The sequence below is a fragment of the Nesoenas mayeri genome (genome assembly GCF_963082525.1).
Source record: "Nesoenas mayeri genome assembly, chromosome: Z".
In the NCBI taxonomy this organism is placed as follows: Eukaryota; Metazoa; Chordata; class Aves; order Columbiformes; family Columbidae; genus Nesoenas; species Nesoenas mayeri.
Window position 1 is genome coordinate 24,006,797 of NC_137542.1, and position 25,881 is coordinate 24,032,677.

General features: G+C 37.1%; 1 protein-coding gene across 2 annotated transcripts in view; it reads left to right on the forward strand.

Annotated features, from left to right (window-relative positions):
* TRPM3 (transient receptor potential cation channel subfamily M member 3) overlaps positions 1 to 25,881 on the forward strand; it is a gene marked incomplete at both ends in the record, with an annotated part of 397,932 nt that overhangs the window by 270,264 nt on the left and 101,787 nt on the right. For both annotated transcript variants that reach the window (XM_080362471.1, XM_080362472.1), the window contains 3 exons: positions 4,052 to 4,265; positions 7,251 to 7,375; positions 15,513 to 15,684. In XM_080362471.1, the coding sequence (XP_080218597.1) occupies positions 4,052 to 4,265; positions 7,251 to 7,375; positions 15,513 to 15,684 (511 nt within the window). The remainder of the gene's footprint in view (positions 1 to 4,051; positions 4,266 to 7,250; positions 7,376 to 15,512; positions 15,685 to 25,881) is intronic.

The window sequence follows — 25,881 nt, forward strand, 5'->3', positions numbered from 1 at the left end:
GTTGTGAGAGTCTCTTAAGTGGGGCTGCACTAAGGTACTTAAATCAATAATGTGAATAGCTGAGGACTGAGGACGCAGCAGATTATATGGAAACATATAGCCGAGATTAGATAACATTTGTTAATGAGATCGGTTACTAAAGAGGCCTTTCTTTCAGTCTCTGTGGAACCACAGATGATCCTGCAGCAGCATTGTGGGGTTTAGATGTCTACCAATCTCGTATTTTCTCTACAGTGGCTCATCCCATTAATGTTTAAGAAACACATTTAATAGTTTTGCTGTTCACATTTTTTTTTTTTTTATGGCAGATTTTCTGTTTTGACAACTGTAAAAAATCTCAGACGAATGTGGATATATGTAAATTTTATTAACACTTCTTGCAATAAATCGGTGCATTAAAAAAAGGAAAATTAATGAAATGTGATCTGCTTATGTCAGTTGGCTCTTAGCAGTTTAAGAAACAGCATGCATGAGCTCATCTAGCTGTATACTGGAAATTTATCACCCTCTTAGAGGAATTATCAAACTAATGTGGGTGATTCCATTCCAATTATGAGCAATATTCTGACCAATTTCAAAATAGAACTATTCTGGTTTCAGCCTAAGTGACAGTTTTTCTGTTGAATTCAGAGACAACTACATCAGGCATAATTTTTAAGTCAAGATCATACTTTAATGGAATCAGTCTTTAGTTTGAAGAAGTGTCTGCAGTGATGGAATCCTATTTAAGGTACATGAAATAGCCACCCAGTACCTGTATGCATCAAAGAGAAACAAAGGAGCAACATTAGACTACAGATCAAAAAATGTTCTCTGAAAATATTTTCTTTGAAAAAATACAATAAAATTCTAAATCTTTCTGTTTTATTCACTGAGACTCTCATCTGCAATCATTCACCATATACTTTAATGAAACAACTGTGCTTCAGTATCAGAGCAGTAATATTACCACTCAACTTGCAACTCTCTGTCTGTTTGACTGATGATGGGCAGTTATTTTTTAGGAAATCACTTGATAAAAAAGTAAAATGACTATTGGAATCAAATGGCACCCTTGTTGACTACTTCTGTGCTAGTTCAGGGATCAAATGGCCATGATGGCTTGAAATCGGTGATTTATCATTTCACAGTATTATGCTGATGTCAGTCAGGTCAGTCCATATGTTTTGTGGTTCAAAACTGTACTTTCGCTTCCTATCTTGCCCTGCTTTTCTGACACACAACTGTATTCTTGCGTCGTATCCATACACCACTCCCATAAAAAAGGGATTAAATCATCTGTCATTAGAACTGATCATTTCTACAGGTGACAGATACATCATACATGGAATTTCAGGGTAACAGAGCAGTGGTTTAGCTTACATTTACATTTAAATTTTAAATCTGCCTCTGGAGGCTCTGGCAAAATAATCCAGGAATGGCAGAAATACTCATTAAGATTGTAAACAAAAACTGAAAAGGCCAAGTATTCTGCTACAAGATTGAAAGAAATAAATTTTTAATACAGATCAAAGTTGCCTTTGAAGTGTTTATTCGTAACTTAATGCACACTGTGAATATGATGACAAAAGAATTCTCTTGTACTTGGTAGTTAACATATTAAGTAATGGCATAATACTAATCCCAAGCATACCAAACTGAAAAATGGTCTCTGTAAGAGGAAAAATGAAATGGACAATCATAAAAATTGAGGTCTAAGCACAGAAGAAAAATCACAATATTTGGCAGCTTTGCCCTTCCCAAGTTACTTCTAAAAGAGTAAAGGTTATCCATGATGATTTATATTTCAATTTACTTGAAAAAACTTCCAATTTTTTTTTGCTTAAATTTCCTCTTTATAAAGTAAAATGAATTATTATCCTAAGTATAGAGGGGTTTAGTCCGCCATATAAAGAGAAATCCGTTGTTTGTAATAAAAGATGTCTACATTTCAGATAAATGTAAGAATGTATTTCTTCCAACTTTGTGATTCACTGTATAGATTTATATTTATTGAAATTCAGAGGTCATACTGGATAAGAAAGTGGAACAGATTTTTGCTAATTAATGCATAATCTTAAGACGGTAAGGACAATAAAGTCACACATTCTGGGGTCTAAAACAGTGCTAGAGAATTGAAAAAACAGTCAGTGGCTGGATTAGATAATACACATCTGATGCCACTTGTGCCTTCATCTTAATGTCATTCCAGATGATGCAGTGGCCTCTGTTTTTAGTTAATTTTTATGGCCATTACTACTATGATTTAACTTTAATTATTTTCTTAAAGTTCCCATTCTGTCTTCACCAAAAAGAAGAGAGTAAAGTACCAGTGATCTTGAAACATAATCTCCATACTTGGACCAGCAGTGATTTCATGTAGCTTCCCTGAAGGCTGTGATCTGTCTATCAATGCCTGCAGTGGTAACAACGCATTGCCCTTTGCAACCTCAGGTCTCCCCAAGGGTAAAACAAAGGAAATAAGGATCAATCTCCTTACAACCCCTCTGGTGTGCTAAAACTTTGACAACCCTTGAATCTTAATCAAAATTATAGTTTCGCCATCTGGTCAGCGGGGTCATGTATCAGGAAAGATTTTCTCAGCTCCCACACAGAAAAGTGAATAGGTAGCTTACTGAGGATGCAGATCATGTATATATAAGCTCAAGGGTAGGTAATGCTCTTGTGAGATATGAATATTGTATATTATTTGTCCATCAGCTGTCATGAATTTGGCTGGCTACTGCAGAGAACATCACTGATGCACTAAGATGAATGTGCGTTCCCAAGTTTTTGCTCAGCTTTAGGTTTGGCTATAGTCCCCTTGTTTCCCCTGTGACTATTTGCCTAAGTGGGTTTCTGCTTCCAGGTGGTATGTTCACTATGCAGGAACTCATACTTGCAAAGAAACCTGTCTATTAGCAATTTCTTTTGGAAAAAGTCAAGTCCTTATTTCTTCTCTAGAAAGGAGTCCACTTTACTGTCATGCAATTCTCTAAAAAAAAAAGAACAGTATTTTGGCAAGAAGGACTGATTAGACATGTTCAAAAAGGACAAAATTATTACATAGTATATGTGAATATTATACTACCTGGTACGTTACAATGAAAAGTTAGAACTAGGCATTCCTCTGCCTGGAAGAAAACATGCCTGTGATATAAACCTGATGATTGTGCTGACAACCTGTCAAGGGAAAGACTACTGAAGCAAGTCTATATGGATTGGTTCAGTCAGAAGTTGCATAGATGAGGGGCTTTTTATAACCTCTTTTATTCAAATAATAGAGTCCTTCCAAATCTTACCAGCTACAGAAACAGCCTGTTTCTGCAATGCAACTAGGATTAAAAAAATGATCATCTGCCTTGTCATGGGCTTTATGAAACCCTTCATACATCAGCAACAGAAGGAGCATGGTGGTGCTGTAGAAATGTTAAACCCAGTTGTTATTTTTGAGCACACACAAGCAGGCATGGTCTCCCTTGGGGCAAAATGCGGCAGATGTAGCACAGAAGAGCCAAGAACTGGAAATGTGTAAAAGTATTTCAAAGCACTTTTTGGTTCCTGGGCCTTGTTTGGCAAATTCTTGAATCTATACAAATCAGTCTGTAAGTCCTAAGTTAGCATTCATTCATCTGAGAAGTACCTGTTTAGTAGTCTTCCTTAGTTTAAACTTGTCTGTGCGTGAACAACTGAGCTTGTTTCTGTTATTTCCTACCTTTCGAGACACAGTTGTGTCCGTGACTACCTAGGTCACCTTTGGCAGACCACTTAAATTTTCACCTCAGTTTTTGCAGCCATAAATTAAAGACATTTATCTTTTAAGCATTGTTAAGCATATTGAAACAATTAATGTCTTAATTTCCTAAGTAAAGGAAAACTGTCCAGCCTGTGAATTGAAAGTGTTCTGTTATTTCTAGTTTCCTAACTTCTGAAAAAGCATCAAGTTAGCAATTCGTGCTTTTGTCACAATGGTTTGCCTTTTTCAGTGATCTGTTGGGCATAGATCATATGTATTAGGGACAACTGAGTATAACCAATGGTTTTTTCTCTACTACCGCCCTTATTTCTGCAGTATGTACGTGTGTCTTTTGACACAAAGCCTGACCTTCTTCTGCATCTGATGACCAAAGAGTGGCAGCTTGAGCTCCCTAAACTTCTCATCTCTGTGCATGGGGGCCTTCAGAATTTTGAACTTCAGCCAAAACTCAAGCAAGTCTTTGGAAAAGGCCTCATTAAGGCTGCTATGACAACTGGAGCATGGATATTCACTGGAGGAGTAAACACAGGTAACAGCAACATTGCAATGAAAGCACAGTGGCATCTAGGAGATTTCATCACAGAAAAAAAATAGAAGTAATGAAATTAAGAAGTCGTTCCATGTTTTGTTTTATTAGTGTTGGCTGTACTGTGTGCAAACAAGAAAATACCAAGTACATACCATCCTGGCAGCTATCACGGAATAAAAGGCTTGCTAAAGCATGAAAGGCACACTGGGGAGCTGAAAATAAAGCCTCCTGTGAGGCAATTATATTAGTATATTGCCAGTGAAGACTTTATAAGATCAACACTAAGCTACAGGGAGGGACTACTAACCAGAAACTGAAGAAGTCAAACTTTTATTACATAAAAGGGAAAACATTTTCATCCAGAAAAGAAATTTATTTTATGTTATAAGATGTCTTGAAGTATGAAAGGAAAAAAGATCTCTTTTTTGGATGTAGTAGAAAACTTTCTAAGTGTCGCTTTTTACTTGCTTGTAAGCAGCCTGGCATAATTTTTTTCTAATACCCCTGCGGCAAGAGTGATAACATTGCCATTTCTATTCAAAGTTAAGAACATCTATAAAATACCATATGGGTGTCCTAATGACCCAAGAGATCAGCCCGCCCAGCTCTACTGGGAGATAGCATGCAGATTTGGGAAATAAGCTGCAAAGCATAGTTCCCCACATAGAAAAGATTGAGCAGTGGCTTCCCGGTTACTCTCCTTGAAAGAGGCAGAAAGGGGGAAAGAGTGAGAGGAAAGTCAGAGAGTTCTGCTAGAGATAAATGCAAAAAGTTTTGAGCTAGGACGTGTAAATTCTCATGTCATCTCATTTGCTGCAGTAACAAAGCTATAATTTATTACTCTAGTAATCTCAGAGCATATCCTGTTACTATCTATGGATAACATTGTAATCACTCTATCTTGCATTAATTTTAGTGCATTGTGAATTAACACCTACATGTTTGAATATGAATGCCTAATAGGAGTCTTGGGCTTTTTGGTTTCCAGAGCACAGCAAATTTGAAACAATATTCAGTTTTATAACTGCGGCAATACAAATAGCAAAGAGGAGGCATAGATTTCAGCATGCTAGATAGGTAGACAGACAGACTCATATGTATGTAATATCCTCCCACATCTCTGCAGAACAAGGAAGAAATTCAGGTTAAATGTTGACCTGTGTACTGCGAGGACAATAGTTATGGTAGTTGCCTGATACTCTTGCAGTGACAATGGCAAGGACAGATCTAAATTTTAAGTTAAAAGCACATTAGAAAACTGTGGACATTGTATGCTCATTGGAGAGGATTACCACAGGAGCTGTAGAAATCAAGCTGCAGAAATTTTGTAAACAATGATTGACTATAACATTTGCATTTGGCAAATGCACAACTGCTTCATATGATTTTTCAAATCATCATAGTTGCAAATGCCATAACAATACAAATGAGGCAGGAAAGTCAACATAATTACTGTTGTAAAAGACTTTTTTCCTGTAATAAACAAGTACCTAGACAAAACAATGAAGTTCAAATTTCTGTGTCTTGTTTTAAAAACATAATTCCAGAAGCAGTTCTGCATTATCAGTTACCTCTTATTGCTGTTTCATTTCTGGAGCAAATAAGTTGGTTGCTTTGGGCTAGGTTTTCAAACTGTGTAGGTGAAAATTAAGTGGTTTATTTCTATGTGAAATTGTACAAACTGATTATTTCTAAGTATAGTCTGTTCTGTAGATTGGATTTTTTAAATTAGATTTCTCCTAAAGAAGGGCATAATTGAAAACTCCTGAAATACTGCTGTTGAACTGAGATTCAGTGATGTGACAGGGATGGTGCATACCTGGCTATAACCATGACTGTTAAAAGACTTAAGTTGTTCTGAATAATCATGTCATGCTGAAATTTGATTTTTCTAAATAGTAGAAGTATTTGCAGTCTGGACAGACTTTCTGCTTTGATTCTTTGTGTTGCTGGATCATAGCTTAATTCATAGCTGATTGCAGGTAGGGCCTGGGATTTTTTTTTCTTCTTTTCCACCCCAGGAAAGAAATTATACTCTAGGACTTATTGGTTATGTTGTGGGTTTTTTTCTTACATGGTTCATTTACAGTGTAGAAATACTATGACTGAAATTACATCTGTTGTGTGACTGTTGTAATTCCAATCCAGATATCTTGAAATCATGCAATTTGAACAAGAAGCAAACACAGAAACTGAGTAGCAGGTAACATCCACAGCAAATGCACAGGTCTGCTTCAGTGCAGCCACATCACAAAAACAGCTATTAATACATGGGTTAAAAAAAATATTTTATGAAAAGGAAGGAGGAACAGCACTTGTCCTCTGCACAGAGTTAGCACTGAAAGACTGACAAAGCTGCCTTAAAGCGGACAAGGAGAATTATCAGAAAGCACTTGGAAGAGAGCTGGGAAGCAGTCATTCTCTCTGTGCTAATTTCTGTTTTCTCACTGATCCCCTGGGGGTTTTCTAATACTCCACTGGAAGTTATCTCAGGTGACTGAGTTTGTTTGGAAAGAACAGTAGAATAATTCACCACAGAGTAGTGTGATGATGTTTTCACATTTCCATCCTTTATTCAGACAGAAGGGAACATTTGTGTGAGAGCTACGCTTTTGGGAGGGTTTTGGAATGGGGGTTCAATTCCTGTGCTTCTTCCTGCATTTGGGAACAATACAAATGCTTGCATGCGCATGTTTGTGAACACAAGTGTAGATAAACAAGTTACAGTCAGCTGTCAACATTTCCATTCTTATATCTAGAGCTGTGTAATTTTTTTTCTTGCTACTTCATTTAATACTTTTTAGGTTGGATGAAACAGACATATAGTATTCCTGTAATAATAAGTAAGTATATATGAATAGCTTTACTTAATTATAAGTGTATGCATAGGTGTTCCCTGAAAAAGAATTCTATACTAAATCCGTACCAATAGTGAATGAAAAGGACATAATTACTAATTTCTGTTTTATGCTGTTTCTTTCCCAGGAGTCATTCGGCATGTTGGAGATGCACTGAAAGATCATGCCTCAAAATCTCGAGGGAAGATCTGCACCATTGGTATCGCTCCCTGGGGGATTGTGGAAAATCAAGAGGATCTGATTGGCAAAGATGTAAGGCCTATATGGACATATGTGTATATGTATATGTATATGTATACACACATATATATCTTCCAGTTATTTTTCATTTCCTCTCCATCCTTCACTTAACAGTTCCTCATAGAATTAATGCCTGCAGCAAAAAATCAATACATATACAGGTTTTCCATTATGGCTGACAGCAGTTTTGATGTGGCAATAATAAAAATTCCAGCACTCTACATTCCTTAGAAATAAAGTATAAAGAAATTTCATTAAATACTCTTCTTGAAAACGTATTGAAGTTTCATACTTAAAACACTGTGAACCCTGAAAAGAGCCTAAGAAAACACTGATTGCAAAACTTGAAGCCTGATCTATTTTGAAACAATATTATGATATATTTCTTAAATTCAGGATTGCAGACTGTCCCTTTTGTAATGTGTTCCACCCTGTACATTTTTGTTGCTGCAGTTGTGAAGAGGCTTATAAATGTATTGGACATGAAATCAGACCTCAAAGAATCATTACTTCAGTCACCTGCTGAAGGGCAGCACTGATGTTTCTTTTGCTATTTCACATCATCCCTATTTTAAACCTATACTGTCACTCAGAAAGATTTAATCCACAATTCTACATACATTAATAGTTTACTTACACTGGTTATTTATTACCTGAAGCTTTTCTGTGCCCCCTTTTTTTTTCTTCACCTCTGGTTTATTCCCAAGCAATCTACTTGAGTACTGGCAGCCAGCTTTGAGTAAAGAGGAGATAGAGTCTTCATTCTGCATAATGAACATTTTCTTTGTCTATATTACTCTAAACCATTCTTCTCTGTATGTTCATCCATTAGCAAGATGGGGAGTGGAAGAAGATTCAATTATAAGTTAGTTCAGAAGGAATCACAATAAGAATGGATCCAACTGGAATTCGTTGCAGTTCACTATTAAAGTATAGCCATTAGGGGGAATTGTATTAGCATAGGGTTTTGTGCTCTAATATCACCAGCACTGTATAATAGAGTTACCAATATATACAAACAAGCAGGATGGGAATCTTCAGCAGTAATTCCGAGTCACTAATTAACTCTTCTGAGATACAGTGTGAAAAGTGACTATCAGAAATAGCTAATCATAAAGATGAGGTGTGCCTTGTTATAGAGTGTAACGTACACATCAGTATCAAATAAGCAATCTTTACTGACTATGCATGTAGCTCTGGAAGCACTGCAAGAAGACAGAAGGCAAGAAGAGAAATCACATTAGTTGTGAATTTTGGGACATCGTTATTCCTCCATTAGTTATTTCTACCTGTTGGAAAGCTACCTACCTCTGTTCCCAGCGAGTCACCACCTGTTAAAGGGGCTCTGGAGTTTTCTTTTACAAAAGCAGCTGAAGAAAGAAGTTGATTTCCCAGCTGTTTCAGCCGAATGGAACAGCCTCCCCAATTTCTGACTTCTTTAAAAGGTGTTTCCCTGTAAATATCCTTCCAAAGTAACAGGAAACCAGAAGTTGTTCTAAAAAAAAAAAAAATATTTCTGGTTGATCAGAAAACTTTAATACTTAGTGAGATCATCAGATGGAAAGTGACAAACATTTATAAAATGGTAAACAAAACAAAAATTTGGTAAAGTCTTCCATTAATGCAGCCACAATTCTGTCAGTAGGATTACAATTACAGGATCACCACTAAGGACAAGAGTAGTTCCAAAATGTATCTCTGATAGACAAAGTTGAAACTTTTCCTCTGAACCTCCTTGCCCTTAATATTTTCATTAAATGTCTGATCAGTGGTATGATGCAATGTTGAAGCACATCTGGTTTCATCCGTCTCTAATGCACATGTAATGATATTGCTTTATGCTTACCGATATTGAATTTCATCTTCCATTTTATCGCCTAGTCAGACTGCCTTATGAAGACTCTTCTTAACTCTTCATAGTTCCCTGAAATATCTGTAAGCTTTTTACTCTCTTATTAACCCCAAATCTCTTACAACTGCATTGAACAGAACATGACCCAGCTTGAGGTAGGCCACTTATGTCACTAGATCTTCTTAGTAACACTTAGTCTTTGCAAAAATTAATTTTTCCTTCTAACGGTTTTCCCTCCTAACGGTTTTCCTTCCCTTCCCCCCAGCTTTTCCCAGTTACTAAGTTTCTAATCCCTCAAAGGACTTTCCCTCTTATCCAGTGTGTGCAGTTTCTTTAGAAGCATTTGGTGAGGAAGCTTTTTGGAAGCTTTTTGAAACCTTTTTGAAAATCAAAGTGTACTATATTGACTGGCTCATTAGAGATGAATGCTGTGAAATGAACCAAGAAGGGGAAATATAAATAGTACCACAAGCATGTAAAATTAATCATCATTAAGCAAGAAACAAAGGCCACAAAGGATTATACAGGGGTGAAAAAAGTCAACCAATGGTAAAAAGCCTGTTGAACTCAGGCATCAATGTGGCTTTATGCCTGTATGCACCGTGTCTAGTTAAATTATGATCAGAACTGAAGAATTGTCAAAACATACCCTTCCACTATCAGACAGATACAGAGAATTGTCTTAGTCGTGGGGTTTGGGGAAGGTAGGGGGGCAGTTGTTGCTGTTGGACATACCCCCACATGTGTTGCCTCCCCATGCCTCGTGGCAAGTCAGGCGAGCTCAGCAGAGCTCTGTCTCCACATCAGTGATGCTCCAGCCCTTGCCTGGCCTGCGTGGATCTCGAAGTAATTGCTGAGGAGCTTTATTACATGTAGCAGTCCATCCACATCAGTCAGGTCTTTGGAATCCCAAGGGCTTTCCTCAGAGCCATAAAGAGAACTGACAAAGTAAAGCAAAATATTACTGCTGTGTGCCATTGATTACATTGTGATGGTTAAAAATCCCTAAAGAGACATGTCTTACTCCAGTACCATAAAAGCAATATAGCAGAAAGTAGTGGCCCTCATAATGTGCTTAGGTTCTTGTTTGAAAAAAGAGCATGCAAGGGAAATGTGGTTAGTTGCCTTATTTCCAGTCTTCTGGTAAAAGCACGGAGAAAGTAAGGTGGCTTGCTCAGTCTTGCAGAAAGCTTGGATTCTAAAACAGTTTCTCCCTACATATAAGAGCTATTCTTCCTTTAAAAGAGTGCACTCTGTGAGACTTCATAGCATGCATGTCTTTCTTTTCAGAGTCTGCTCAGTCCTCATAGGTTTAATTCCTAGTCACTTCAGTAGGAGGAATGCCTGGATTAGAAAGAGAACACTGATTTAAGTACTTTCTTTTTGCTTGATAAAATCAGTAAATAAGTTTCATTTTTAGTTGAAATAAGCTAGTATTTGAGACTTAAATTAAAAAAATGCTGTTATTATGCAACTCAGTGAAAAGGAAATTTTCACCCTATTGTGATATGTCATTGATCAGCCAAGATGCTGCAGCATATAACCTACTAACTTAAATAGAATTTTTTATTAATTAAATTTTTGAGAAAAAAACAAAAACAACACAAGGACAAAACAGCAACAACAACAAAAACCACAAAAACCCCCTTTTTCTTACTGAACTAATTGAAACTAAAATTGAGCTTCTGTGATGCTATGCTGAACCATTACAAAACCCGTAACATCCATTCTTCCATGTCTGCTGTGAAAATCCTTCCACATGTGGATCCAGCAGGTTGACACAAGGCCAAATTCCTAAAATTCCCTCCAAATTTTTGGGGTTTTATTTATCTCCCTTAGAGTACTGTTGTAGCTGTGGATTATAATGTGTTTCTCTCCCTATATTACTTCATTGATCTTCTGGTTACTCTCAACAACTACACTGTGGCAAAAGTGAAGCTTAGCAGAAATTTTTGAAGACAAGTAAAATACTTATTATTTTTAAGAAAGCTTTTAGCAGTGACAAGGAAGTAACAGTGGCCAGCTTTTATCATGCAGTGCAGCAGAATGCAGAACCCAAAATATAAGCCTACTCTGAAGACTTGTGCATGAACAGGTAGAAGTCCTACATAAAAGCAAAAATTGTTATCTGAAAGAAAACTGCTTTCTCACAGAAAGCTTTGGATCTTTATAATAAAAATATATTATACAAATATATAATATATATAACAAATATGTATAATGTAGTATCTATTATATTAAATGTCTCATATATGTTATATATAATATATATTTTAATATATGTCAACCCCTTTCATGCTCTCCATGTTATGGAATAAATTGCATTTTTTACTTCCTAGAACTCTAATGTCAGAAGCACGATTGTTGCCAGTTGTGGATGTTCTTTATAAACTTCACTAATAACAGATGCCTTTTCTTTTATACTGCTCAGAATATTCAGAAAAAAATCAATTTAATGAAATTCAAACAATGAGTATACTGCTACTCAAAACCTACTCTTCTGCACAGCTGAAATCATAAAAATAAGAAGCAAATTTGTCCCTTTATATATAAAAACCTCTATAAAAGCTACATTTGTATTGGACAAAACATAAGTTGAATCGAAACATCCACTGATGTTTCTTTTGTTAAAAAATAAAGCCTGGCTTTCTTGGTCAGTTTCTAGATAATGCTTCTGATTTATTAAAAGACTGCAGAGTAACCAATGTTTATACTGTAGCAGTTGCTGAATTTTCTAACTATAACTGGAGGTAAGAAAACACAGGTTTTCTCAGGGATGCTCAAACAGTACACACAGAACTCTGCAGTCTTGCTCTGCTTGCTCAGTTACATCTTCAGCTTTTTTTCAGTATTGATTTGGATGTTGGAATAGGAAAAAAATTTAAAAATTGGAAGGCTGTGAAAACTTTGGAGGGCAAGGTCACAACAGAGAAGTTAGAAGTCAGCCTGTCATGGGGCGGGTGCTCACGTGAACTTTTTAAAATCCCTGGACAATAACAGACTACGCAATTTTTTCATGAAAGGTGGGGACCTTCCGTGTTGTAGTGGGTCACCAGGTAATTATTAATAGTTAACAACTCGATTATGTCATAACCCAATGCTATTTCAGAAAGATTAGTAATATGCTGGAATTTAGTAACAAGACTGATATGTGATCTTGGGAATCATTCACTTTATGGCACTGGGCACAGGTGAGGCCAATGTCTACTTACAAGAGAAGTCAAGGAAGTAAAAGCAAACAGGAGGTGCAGAAAACATAACGAATGAAAAAAAAAAACCTAAAGGTCAATGAACTGGGATTGTTTACTGCGTATTACATCTGAACTGAGAAAGGTTTATGTGCATCAACACACCGTCCTGCCCACTCCCTTCTCCCTGATCTCATCAGTAAATGCTTCATCATAAAGGACTTCACCCTGCCAGTACCAAGTCCCCTTCATTTTCAGAATACCACCTACCTCCCCAAGATTACCAAAACTTATCCAAACCACAAGAAGTGTGCCCTCAAGAATTGGCTTCACCTTAGAAGTGATGTCTCCTTACTCTTCATGTATATGGAAAAAAAAAATCATTTAGCTGTCTAATACGATAGGTATGTAGCCAGAGCTCACCACTTTAAACCATGGTCTTTAAAACACATTCTGGTGAGTCTTGTCAGAATGACCAGCATTCTTGTTACCTGCTCTGTGTTTGTGTACCAGACAACACATACATGAGACTGTCAAGACAGGCTACACATTTGCTCTTCATTCTTCCACAGTAATCTGAAAAACAATGTTATTTTATAGCATGGGACTGTTTCCTTCTGTCTCTCATACTCTGTTTTTACAGTGTCAGAAAGATTATGATTGCTGCAGGTTTCAGAGTAGTAATATAAGTTTCAAATCTCAGGCAACCGATAACTGTATATTACTTTATTGTTATTGGATTTGTCATTACCAATTTTGACTTGGTTTTGGTAGATATTTTGCAATTGTCCTTCCAGAAATATGTTATTCTTTGAGAATGAATTTAATTGCTGGGTGAAAAAAATATTACAAATAACCATAAATAATTAGGTCACAAGTTTGTTACACTTTATCTTTTATCTAGTGTCAAAGCATCAGAGGCCCCCTGTAGGCCTGGTTAGGAAATAATTACTCTAAGGAAAGGTGTAAGGAAAAGACCTTCAGCATTCTCATTGAAAACTACAAGGTGGGAAGTGTGCCTGGGGCAAAGGTGGGGACTGGCGTATTTGTAACATATATGGAGAATTTGAGCTGTGATTCTTCCAGAGTCCTCTAAATCAAACCAGGAACTACTCTATTCTCTGGTGTACCCCAGAACAGTGAGGCTGCAGACAAAGCTTAATTTGAACAGCAACTGCTACTTTTTGAGAAGCAAAGCATATATGTCTCTCTTTTTCCACCACTACATGGAACACACTAAGTTTACTGCAAAGTGTTGGATTTCACCTAGACTGTTCAGATCCACGCGCTGGATCGCATGACACATGCTCATTGCCTGTGGTGAGTTACCCTGAGCTGAGTTACACTATGCTGAGTGTCATGTGCCCACGGGGAATGTAAACAGAGAATAACAGTGCTTTTAATTCAAGTTTTCTAGCCAGCTCAGGGTGAAAATGCAACTGCTGGGGTTAGCCCAGTTCCTCACCTATTGACAGAACATCCTCAGCCCATGCAGCGTGAGCACAGCTTCACAGCATGGCTGCTGTCACATTCATTAACCTACATTTAGAGGGGTTCTCTTGAGCATAAATGCTTCCTTTCGGCTCTGCAGAGGAAGATGCCAGGGGATATTATGCCCTCATCTCAATGCAGAAAGAGGATGAGAAGACTTTAAAGTCAAAGTTTTCCCAGCCTTTTGACTTCCCTGTAAAATGGAAGGGATTGAAAAGAACAAAGAAATGGGAACTGCGAGAGTGAGAAACTGAAAATCTGCTGAGTATTGTGGAAAAGCAATTCACCTCAAGGAAATAGCCTCAAAGCGTAGGATTTTCTTGCCTTCCTGAAGATTTTGCTTATCCTTTAATCAGGAAAAGGGTCTGACAGTATGGTTTGCAAAATTTATTACTAAAAAAAAGTATTTCGCCTATTGAACTGTGCATGCTGTGAACAGTTCAATCGAAAAAAATAATATTCTCATTTCCACATCTATAAAACTTAGTAATAGGATTCAACTCGTAACAAAACAGCAGACAGAGAACCAAAGTGTAGGCTTCTAATCTGCCCTGCAGCAGCATTACTAAGTCAATGCGTGAAGCCTTTGGTGCTGCAGCTCATTAGAACTGCAGATCAAGCTGTCACTATTGTAAAGTTTTGAGCTATGGTTCCTGGGAACAAATCACAAGCTGTCACTAGAACTGAATTGCACAGCAGCTTGTAATCATAAAACAAACAGGCAACTCAAGTCATTCCTCTTCTATCAGATCTGACTGGCCTGTGCCCTTTGTCTTTTGAGAGATGGGGCAGGTACCAGTTTAATAAACCTGTAGATTTTCTAGTTTGATTTTATTTAATTCTCAGGCATTTGAGAAAGAACCTTCTTTTTCTTTCTGATTCTGGCATAGGACACATGGTTTCTGTGTCTGCAGAAGCTAATTAACGAACACGTTCCAGCAGCATATTGATATTTGTTAAGCTATATGCGTCTGTAGAATAAATGTTTCATGAATGTGGCACCAAAAGAAACAGTATAAATGACACTTGAGCCAAGGCTATCACCTGCTCTTACATTGGTGTAATATCATGTGTACACCTCTCCAAGAGTGGTACTCACATATACTGGTATGTCTGCAGAGGACCTCCCACGCTGGTGACTCTGAATGAGCTAGAAGAGGGGACATGGTGCTTGGTGGGGTCTGTGAAGGAAGGATCAAACATTTCGATCAGATGTAGTGAGGATTTATGGCCATGCTATTGAAAGACAACAGCAGACAAGGGTGTACAATGTGTGTACAGTCACACTGACCTTTGGAGGACTGACCATTAGCTGGACTTAACACTGAAGCAATGGCCATTGGTGCTATTGAAAGAGATTACCCTGGGACACCCTTTAAGCCATGTCTGCATCCAAAAGGTCAGTGTTTACAAATGGTGGACACACTGGTTTAAGTTCTAAGGTAATTTTTTACTTTATACATAGAAGACAGCTGTGCTTGAGTGCGATACTTCAGATAATGTTATTTTTTTTCTTTTTCTTTTGTATTATCTTGTCAGCTGGTATCGTGTAATAAATTTAGTTCAGAGGGTCTTTTCTGTTTAATACTTTTTTTTCCCCTCTATCTCTACAATGCAGGTAGTCCGACCATACCAGACGATGTCCAATCCCATGAGTAAGTTGACAGTGCTCAACAGTATGCATTCTCATTTTATTTTGGCTGACAATGGCACCACTGGTAAATATGGAGCAGAGGTGAAACTTCGTAGACAGCTGGAAAAGCACATTTCACTTCAGAAGATAAATACAAGTGAGTAACAGTTTGCTTATGTTGTTTTATAATTGCAATTATATTAAAGACACTATGTCTTTAAATAGGCAATAAGGTCTGTATATTTTGGGGAGTAGTTCTACTGTCTAAAATAGTGAGCATGAGCTAATAAAAACAAATAATGGTGAAAAAAATATGATAAAATTTTATTTTAGAGTACCATGGGGAAGGGTATAGCATGAATAGCTGAATTTGTTGCTGTTAAGTTTCAAACAATATTTGTCAAGGCTCTTCAGGTTCAACTTACATCTTTGGTACCCCCATGTCCTTAAAACTGTATACAGTTTTGATCCCTTTTGTGGAATCCAGTGGAATTAGTAAAGGTAGAGAAAAGGGTGACAAAATTAAGGGAGAGCTTTTTATGATAAAGACTTTGCATATTGGAAGAGAGATGGCTGAGGTGTATAGACATATATAAAATCCTGCAAGGTTGCAGGTAAAATTACTGGACAACTCAAGCAATCCCAGAGCCATTGATATCTAGAAGCAGAGAGAGTATCCCATAGAAGCGTTACTTTATGTTTGCACTAAGCTTTCAGTTCTTAGAGAGCTGTTCATTAGCTACAGTCAGAGACAGAATATGGGGTTAGATGGTCCTTTTCCCTCACAGTTTACAATCACGATGGTAGATTTGACATCATGATCAGACTGAAGCCTCAGTTTTTCTCTCAAAGTTATGGGTTTTTTTTCTTTTACAATCATGTACCACTTTCCTACATAAAATGAAAAATAATTAGTCACCTAAGTAAGCAGTTCTTCTTGCATAAAATGAAATATGATATATCAGTATTAGTATTGTTACTTCTGTAGTGTACTAATGCTTCATTTAGATGGGGAGTTAACTTCTTTCTAGATATTTTGGATATTTTTGTTTCTGTTTTCAGTCATTTACTTTTTAAAAACTTAGTGCTATCAAAAGAAAAAAAGGATAAGCTCTAGAAATTGAACCTAGGCTGTACACAGGGAAGAAATCTTCCTTCAGATGCTAGCCAGACAGGAATTTTTTTAGTCTCACAAGAAACCTCAATGTGGTACCTGCATAAGCTACTTTTAGTAAAAACAACAGAACTCATTTTTCAAAAGTGATCGTATGTACAGCCTTTCTGCTGATAACTCTCTGTAAATATATAATTTTGAGGCCAGGAACAGTGACAGTTTTTGTGATATAGGCACTTGAAACTGGAGTGAGACTAAGAAACACATTAAGACTCTTGGACATCATATGATAACGAATTACAGGCAAGCCCAATGGGGTATACACAAATAAGCATGTTGGTCATGCTTAATAAAGCTTTCTGTCTGATGAGTATAGTCTGTGCTTAAATCAAAATAGTGTGCTACTTACACCTTTCAACACCACTACATGAACTACATGCACCACAAGCTTATTGTTTTTGTAATATCAGAGTATATATTGCATTTTCTCAGAGAGCAGTAGGTATGCACAAATTTGTGTGCAGCCCAAGTGGTGTGTGCATTTCTATACTTTTCCTCAGGAAACCAAGATAGTATGGTCAAATTCTAGGTTGACCAGCAACAAAAATTCACATTTGAAAACGGCATATATGATGTAATAAAACTGTAGGAAACGGTGCCATAAATAATAACTATTTTGAGGACATTTATAAGAAAAATGTGGGCTTTTGTAGTTGACAGCATGGCATTGTGTTGTGGTAATCTTTATGTTAAAAAATAAATATCTTTAGAGAGCTTTAACCTAAAGTTGGATAAGATGTTTGTCTGTTGAAAAGTGACTGGTGAATGAATCTCCAAGCATTGGTAGTTAAAGTCAAGTGCTTTCCTGACCTCTTCAAACACATACGAAAAAATGAAGGATTTCTCTTCTCTGGTTTCCCTCTGCCACCATCCCCTTGCCCATCCAAGAGTTTGTCTCTTCCCTTTTGTCTGTGACAGTCTCTCTTATCATTTAACTTCTCCCTCCCAAATCTATCTCTCTTATAAACACAAATACACTTGGGTCTCACAACACTTCTTCAAAACAGAAATGTGTGAGAACTGTTAAGAAGGAAGGTTGCTGATAAGATTTGTGCAGCTTGGTCCAGTGGCATCCAAAACGTTCCTGCCACGTTTTATTTTCCTGTGTTTTAGGAAAGGTGACTGAGTCCTGCGCAGCCTGCAGTTAATAGAAAGGTGAACATATAGATGAGAGAAGAACCACCTACCCTGTTGGGTCACCCTAATAGATGGCCACTTTCTGATGCCTTTCCTTACTCTCATTCCTAGCAGAACAATGGAGATCCTCATCCCTGCTGCAAAGGGGTCTTCATCCAGACAGGCGTGTGTGCAGCCATGCACATGTGCCTTTACTTACCATTTTCCAGTAGTAAGCATCTGGAGTGGGTAAAAACACTCACGACATAAGACTTCCGTTTGCAGGAGAGTCAGGAAAAGGTACCATTTTTAGTTAATCACCAAACAAAAGAGCAGAGGGCTAAAAATCAGAACAGATTTAGGAACTAATAAACAGTTGGTAACTTCTTATTTCACAGCCTGTCGCTGGACAATAGTGCTGAAAGCAGATTTTATTCTTATTTTTAAGCCTGCCTGACTTTTACATTATAGGCTTGTCATTTCTTCTTATTTACTTTCCTTTACTTCAACTGTATCTTTCTGCAGTGCAGTGATAGCTTTCCTGGATGTTTGGATTATTCACAAAGGGAAACTTCAAGCTTGTGCTTCCCTATTAAAGACTCAGAAAATGGTATTCCCTTCAAATGGATTAAGACAGTGGCAGTCCCTTTTATAAAACTAGATCAGGTTGTTAAGTATGCCAGATAATTCTGAAAGACTCAGGTGGTTTTGTTCCTAATATGGCATTACTCTCAGTCCTTCAGCAGTTACCTAGTTTCCAGAATCAGTGTGCTATTCAATAATAATAATTAAAATCTTGCTTTATGCCCCCTATGAACACTAGAGAAAGTATTTCATATTGAATACTCTGTTTTCACTCTACCTTTTTAGCTTTTACCACTTCCATAGCTCTTACTTTTTCACAGCAAATATTCAGGAATTTAAAAATGGTTTTGAGGCAAGCAGAGGGTGCAATTGCATTTGTGGGTCAACCTAAGACTGCGGGTTCAGGATAGAGTCACTCAGTTGTGCATTTAGCTAGTGGTCAATTTGATGCTTCAATGCTCAGGGCAAGTCTTTCTTATTTTCACAAGTGAAGACTATTTTTAACACAGACCAGCAACCATTTTTTGCAGTGAGACACAAGTTGTCTCAAATTCATGAAGTTTCAAAGAGCATCATTTCATAGTAAGAAATGTAGAAAGTAAGATCAACTTTAAAAAAAATGTTTCAGGATCAAAAGGAAATGTTTAAGGTGACCTGATCAGAAATGTTTCTGGTTTCCAATTCACAAAAAAAATCATTTGAGTCCTGGACTTTTTGCAGGAGTTTAAGGCAGGGAGATCACCTTAAGATATGCTTTGGAAGGTAGGAAAAATTCATGACCATCTCTGCCATATGGCTTGTTTGTACAGCATTGCATGGATAATTTGACAGATCATGGAAAAAAATTTACATTGAAATGTGGAGTTAAAACGATTTTAATTCATCTTATTCCAAAAATATTGCATTAATGAGCAGAAAGTTTTCATAACAGATGTACAGAGATTTTAAATGCAATAAAATGTCCCAGGACAGAAGGTGTGATTTTTCAGATACTGTAAGTGGACTGCAGCCATGTTCCAAGCTATGATGCTGTGCTCATACTGTTTCTTGGCGTGTAGGGATTCACAGCATGTCAGGCTGGTGTAACCCACTTCTGACCATTCGCTGATTTCTGATTCAGTGCTTCTGGAAGTGCTTGTAATACTAAATGCTGTCTCACTGCCTTGAACACAAGAGGGTTTACAGCTATTCTGGAATGATAGGTTTCATGTGGGCTGGAGCAAAAACCTCTGAAGGTCCCCAGTTCAGGTCTCCTCTCAAAGTGGACTATTGTCAATGCTAGATAAGCTTGTCCATAGCTTTTTTTAGCCAAGTCTGAAAACCTCCAATAATGTAAATTCAACCATCTATACAGACTCTATCAGAATGTTTGGAAACTTCTCCCACCCCACCATCAGTGTCTGGTCTGGAGCTCCCAAATTTGTGGCCATTTTCCCTTCATAGGGCCTGGCCCTAGCAAGAAGAGTGTGTCTCTAACACCTTTTTAACACCACTGCAGATAGTTATAGGCAGGTATTAGATTACTTGTTAGACTTCTTTTCAAAAGGATAAATAAGCCTGTCTGTCTCAAACTCTCTTCTTTGTCCCCTTTGTAGCTGCTTTTTCCCAAATATTGTATACTTACACCTTCTTTCCAATAGGTCACAATGGTGCAAAGAAATGTTTCAAAATAAATGCTTCAAAATAAATGATGTAAAATAAAAGAGGCAGAACAATTTTCACCAGAAAACTGATATTGGCATTGGATTAGAAATCAATTAATATCTTATGATCCCGTGAACCATGAAAGTGCAGCTAGTCTTTTTTTTCCCATCCTGGGAAAAAAAAACAGTGGCCAGGACAGAAAGAGAACTTCATGTATTACCAAACAGATTATGTAATCTATAAACAGAGAAAGGAAATAAATGAAGCATCTAATTACTAGACATGTCCTATTGCAAATTCTCCAATTATGACATTCCTGGATACTAACAAAGCATTTCCATGAAGTGTACTAAAATGGCCTAGTCATTTGCTAAGATGTACATTGTTACCACTTCTGCAGAACATTACGGAGTAACACAGTAGGTTCATAAGTCCCACCTCCAACCAGAGACACAAATGAAATCCATCTATAAAATGTGCATTGGAAATTATAAAATATTCATTCCTGCCACTCCACAGATTATTAGATTACAATAATTGCCAAAGTAGCAACTCAACTAATAGGTCTGATCTGAGGACTGTTAATCACTTTCAGGAGAAGTCACTCTAATGGGTTGAGAAGACGTGGGTTTCACCAATTTTGTGATTAGCCAGAACAATGCATTCTTTCTCATTAACAAGTATGGTCTAGAATTACTTCATATTACATAAAATACCCGTACCAGTATTTGTAGCATCTTCAAGAACGCTGCCTAAAGCTTTCCCCTTTTGTCTCTGCACTCAAGTTTGCATTTTTATAATACGCTGTTCATTCCTCCTGTTTATATTAAGCCCTTCAGTTGATGCGGTACAGTTGCTGCTATTAACTGAATTGTTACTACTAACTGAAATACTCTCAAATCCCTGAAGAACTTACAGCATGATTCCTAAGCACTTCCATCACAAATGCCTGATTTTCCTTCATATGAATGATCTTACTGGAGGAGTGAAGAAAGACGACGACACAAATTATTTATATACGTAAGATAATCACATGTAGGATGTATTAATTTGAATGAAAGAGGTTGCAAATTAATGAGGAATCTTGTAAATTTTTCTTCAGAAGAACATGTATGTCTGTCAGCAGAATCAGAATCTTCATGCTATGAGATGCATAGTGTAGGATAGCACAACATAGCATAGCATAGCATAGCATAGCATAGCATAGCATAGCATAGCATAGCATAGCATAGCATAGCATAGCATAGCATAGCATAGCATAGCATAACATGCACTTTAAGCATGCTCTTCTGTATGCATAACTATTTTGGGAAACATACAATCATTTTCTTTGTCTTGCACGTATCAGTACATACACACCAGTAATAAAATCTGTGTTTGGCATGTGTTAGAAAGAAGTAATGCGCTTTTAGTAGAGGTTAGAAGGGCAGAATAAGCTTTTGTGTGGTATATCATTTATAAGCTCCCTTAACAAACACAGTATTTTAGCCTTTTTGTAGCTTACAGATCCAGCAAATTGACAAAATTATTTCTTCAAAGCCAGATGTGGGCTGTAGATCAGAAGGGATTCATTTGCATGCGGCTCTGGAATAGATGGACTATGCCACAGAAGAACAATCTGTACATTTATGTTAAAGCTAAATGTCCATTTATGTTAAAGTTACCACAACAGGTGTATATAGTGAGCCTCAACATTACTTTTCATCTCTCACTCTGTTGCTGCAACACTACCACCTTAAGTGTTATCTACGTTGTGCTTCATCTTCTCTCCATCATATGAAAACAAAAGAAAAAAAAAATTATTCTGTATGTCAGTTTTATTAGGGATTGTTGCCTTGTCCTCTTTTCTGGAAACTCTAGAGATCTCGGTGTTTTGGTTTGTATTTTCCTAAGCAAGCAAACAAACAAGAAACACCTTGTGTATTTTGCCCAAGAATCACTCTGCACTGCTCAGTCAGTTCCACACACTGAAGCATGTTGATATTTCTTAGAAAGATTACCACACCAAATCCTTAGGTTGTGTGGGTCCACCTTGTGATATTCTCACTCTTCTTTTGATTAGCCCATTTCTGGAAGAATTGTCTCCTAGACCACATAGGGCTTCATTGTCAATCTGCATTTGTTCTTAAACGTGCTGTTTGATGCTAAAGGTTTGCTCTGCCTCTATGATATGCTGTTTTAAAATAGACCACAGGTGTTGGTACCTGTGTCCCTGTATTTAATCTTTCTTCCTCATTGAGTCGTTGAATGTAATTGAGTTTTGGTAGACCTATGAGAAAAAGTTACCTCTGAGTAAGAAATTGGTAGATAAAGTTGGGTGGTTGATTGAGTAGACAAGGCAATTTGGACAGGGTAGTATGTCAACAATATCTGTTCATGTGACCCGTGGACTTCCCTTTGTCATCCTATGCCTGAGAATATATGAAGGGGGCTGGGAAGGCAAAGGGACGTTCAACTGTCATCACTGGCATCTTCTCTGACCATTGCACCATCATCAAATACATTGGAATTCTCATTTGTTTCAGATTTTTCCTTCATATTCTGTGCAGACCTAGATGCATTTTCATAACTGCATAGTGGGGAAGATGTAGGTACAGACTTATTTATAGGAGAGGAAGCCTGCTGCAAGTTTGACTTCTGTGAAATCTGAGTTAAACTCGGAACTATTTGAAGCTTGACTCATTTCAAATTTTGTTATAGATGGAAACTTGGTCCTTTTTCATAAAAAAACATCATAATGTTAGTTGATCAGACACCGGAGACATAAATATCATCTGAGAATAGGTTGAGAAAGCATGTGCAGGTTAAAAACTGTTCTTGAAGCATAGATAAATATGCAATTGATTGAGTACAAATGGATCAATAAATTCCTGTCATGGGCTTGACTTTCAACAGATGAGTTTGTTGAAAACATGTGTTTTCATATAATCGATATACAAGCAAAATAACACAGGTCATTTCACCTCTTTAAGGTCTGGACATTTTAGATTTCTTGAACTCACTATAAAAATCAGAACAAAACTATAAAACCAAGAAACAGATTATTTTAGGGTGGATTCTTTTTAGCAACATTTCTGCTGTTCTGTATCTCACCTGTTGTAGATTTCTAGAGTAAGTAAGAAAGAAGGGATAATTTTCTGAGATTATATAGTGTCCGATATTTTGACAAATATGCAAAATAGGACAAGGAAAAACTCCTCAATATGTAGTTCAGGGCAGTGTAAAAGTTGGTTATGTTACTCTGAGAACTTTCTAAAGTGCTGGCTGCAATGTGGTAGTGCTCACATCCAAAGGGAACCAGGGAAAGTACCAAGTAATATTAGACAGAATGTGAAAATTACTGAAATTGTCATTGCTCCTGAATCTTTAGGCCATTACCTACAGCTGATGAGCTCCAAGAAGAGTGAAGCCAGTTGGGTCCTGTAGTATGGGCCTAATAAACAGTTGACTGGTAGGCCAGATAGGTTAAGGTTTGACTGAAATCCATGAAGGCTTTTGTGTTTGTGTCTTTGAACTTGAAGTACCAGCTTTGAAAAATGTATTACCACCTTGTAGAAAGTAATCAAGTGGGTTGTTACTGCCATGTGAGGTTCACAAATCCCAGGGCTTAGTCTTACATAGACTCTTCCTTCATCTTGCCTGTTTCAAGAACTCTCTACAGTTTGTCCTTTTGCAAAGACAGGTATGAAAATCCAAAGAGGCCGTCACAAATCTTTCATCAGTTTTTCTTGTTACCATCCTTGATGTCATTTGAAGAAGTTTTTAGGATCAGTCCAAAATTAAGATACAGTCTAGGCATCAGGTCCACAGATTTCTGTGACAGAGACACATCTGGTAGGATGGCAGATCACTAGGTGGATTTAGACAGATGAAGCAGGAGCACTGGACAAACAAAAGTGAAGGTACTCAGACGAGGCAGAAGAGAAAGGAGAATAGGCTAGCACAAATGAAATGTGATCATACTCTTAGTAAAGAGCATAATTAAAAATATAGAAGATAAAAGAGGATTAATGGATTAGACATAAGGAGGCAGAGTGGAAGTTTAAGTGTGATTGGGATAGCAAAAAGGAAATTAGACGAGAACACAAAATGCAGGTGACCATAACAAGGGGAACAAGGAGAATAAATGCAAGCTACAAATGAAACAATAAAGCAGAACAAAATGAAATTTATTACAGTAATTTTAAAGCATGGTCAGGAAGCATGAAAAGAAAAAAGGAAACTAGGAAAAAAGGAAAATCAGATTCAGTGAGCCTATGGCAGAAGAAAAGTAAAAAAAAAAAAAAAAAGAAAAAAATTGAAGAACAAAAATAAGTCAAATGGTTGCGAGCCTTCCTTTATTAGTAGTGGTTCTGTGTCATTCTGTCACACATAATCCTTTAGTTCTGTGAATGTGAGAAAGACAACAAATATTCTTAGAATGTGTTCTATTGGCTTACCAGGTCACTATGTTTTCTCTAAATGTAGGACATGTAATAAGTCTCCAAACAAGTGGAAGTTCCACTTCATTTATGAAAGTAGAAAACAGTCAAAGTTGTTCAGAAAAGGGTAGAATAAGGGATTTTAAAAAAAAAAAATAAAATCTGTAAGTTTCTCTGCTCTGATTATTGAACAATCCTCTCAAGGATTAAAATAAATATCTATCTCATCTTTGCCATATCTGGAGTAAAAAATAACGGGATCTGTTCTGAGGAAGGTACTGGAGATAAGAAGTGAGGAAAAGGGAGAGCTGACTGTAAGAAGAGCAGCTATGTGAAATTAAGTTTGAGCAAGTTGAGGCATCTGAGGGATGTTCCTGTCTTTCTGGGTAATAAGACCCAGCATCCCTTTCCATCACTCTGTGAAAGCAAGCTACATTTCTTTTTTTCCAGTCATGTTCACTTATCAGTTAATGATGTAGTTGTTCTGGTGGCATACTGAAGCTGTGATTTGCAGAGCTGGGGGAAGCATATTGCATATGCAGGTCACCTTATGTGTTTGCTATTGATATTTTAGCCAAAATTGTTTCATATGCATCAGGAGTTGTTTCCAAAAGGCCTGAAGACTGAAAACAATGGCCTGAAAAAACCCAAGCTGTAATGTTATTTCAAGGTAACCTAATAGGAAGGATCTGGATTATTTCAGGACATTCTTTGTTATCACTTAGCCTTTCTGAGGCACTTGGGACCACAGGCAGTACCACATAGATGTCCAGAGGTGAAGCAGATAGATTTGTATGGGCAAACTATTTAAAGACTGTTGTAAATCCAATACCATTTTCAATCTGTTTAAGCAGCACTTACCCTGTGCTTAGGCACACTCTGTTAACAAGCAAAGAGCAATATCTTTTGATGCTGTATTACAGTAAGGCAAATATTAGTTCAGAAATTAAAAATTACTATCCTCAAACTTTTAAGCTCATGCTGGGTGGACTTTTGCTTATTAAAATTGCAGAGCATATTTATCTATTTATCTGTTCTATGTAAGTACTTCTCACTAAGATAACCAATTTCTATGCAAACACTTGGATCAAAATGCTTCTGAAAGCCACAGGTTTCTTTTAATGCGATGTGTTTTTTCAGTCTTTGCTGATGCAACATGCTGCTGCATACTGTGCTCTCCCCATGAAATACTGCAATGGCCTGGAAGTTAGACTTTTAAGACAGACTTCTTGAGCTAAGGTCTTTCTTTCGTTTTCTTTAAGTTACCAGAACCTCCAAGTTCCAATTTGAGTTTCAAGAAACGATAAGCCTCAAACTCTGCAAAAAACTCAGAAAGAAATGCTGTTTTGCCCTGTGTCAGATAGGAATGATTAATGACTTAGAGACACTCAGTTTTATTTGCACAGATCTCAGG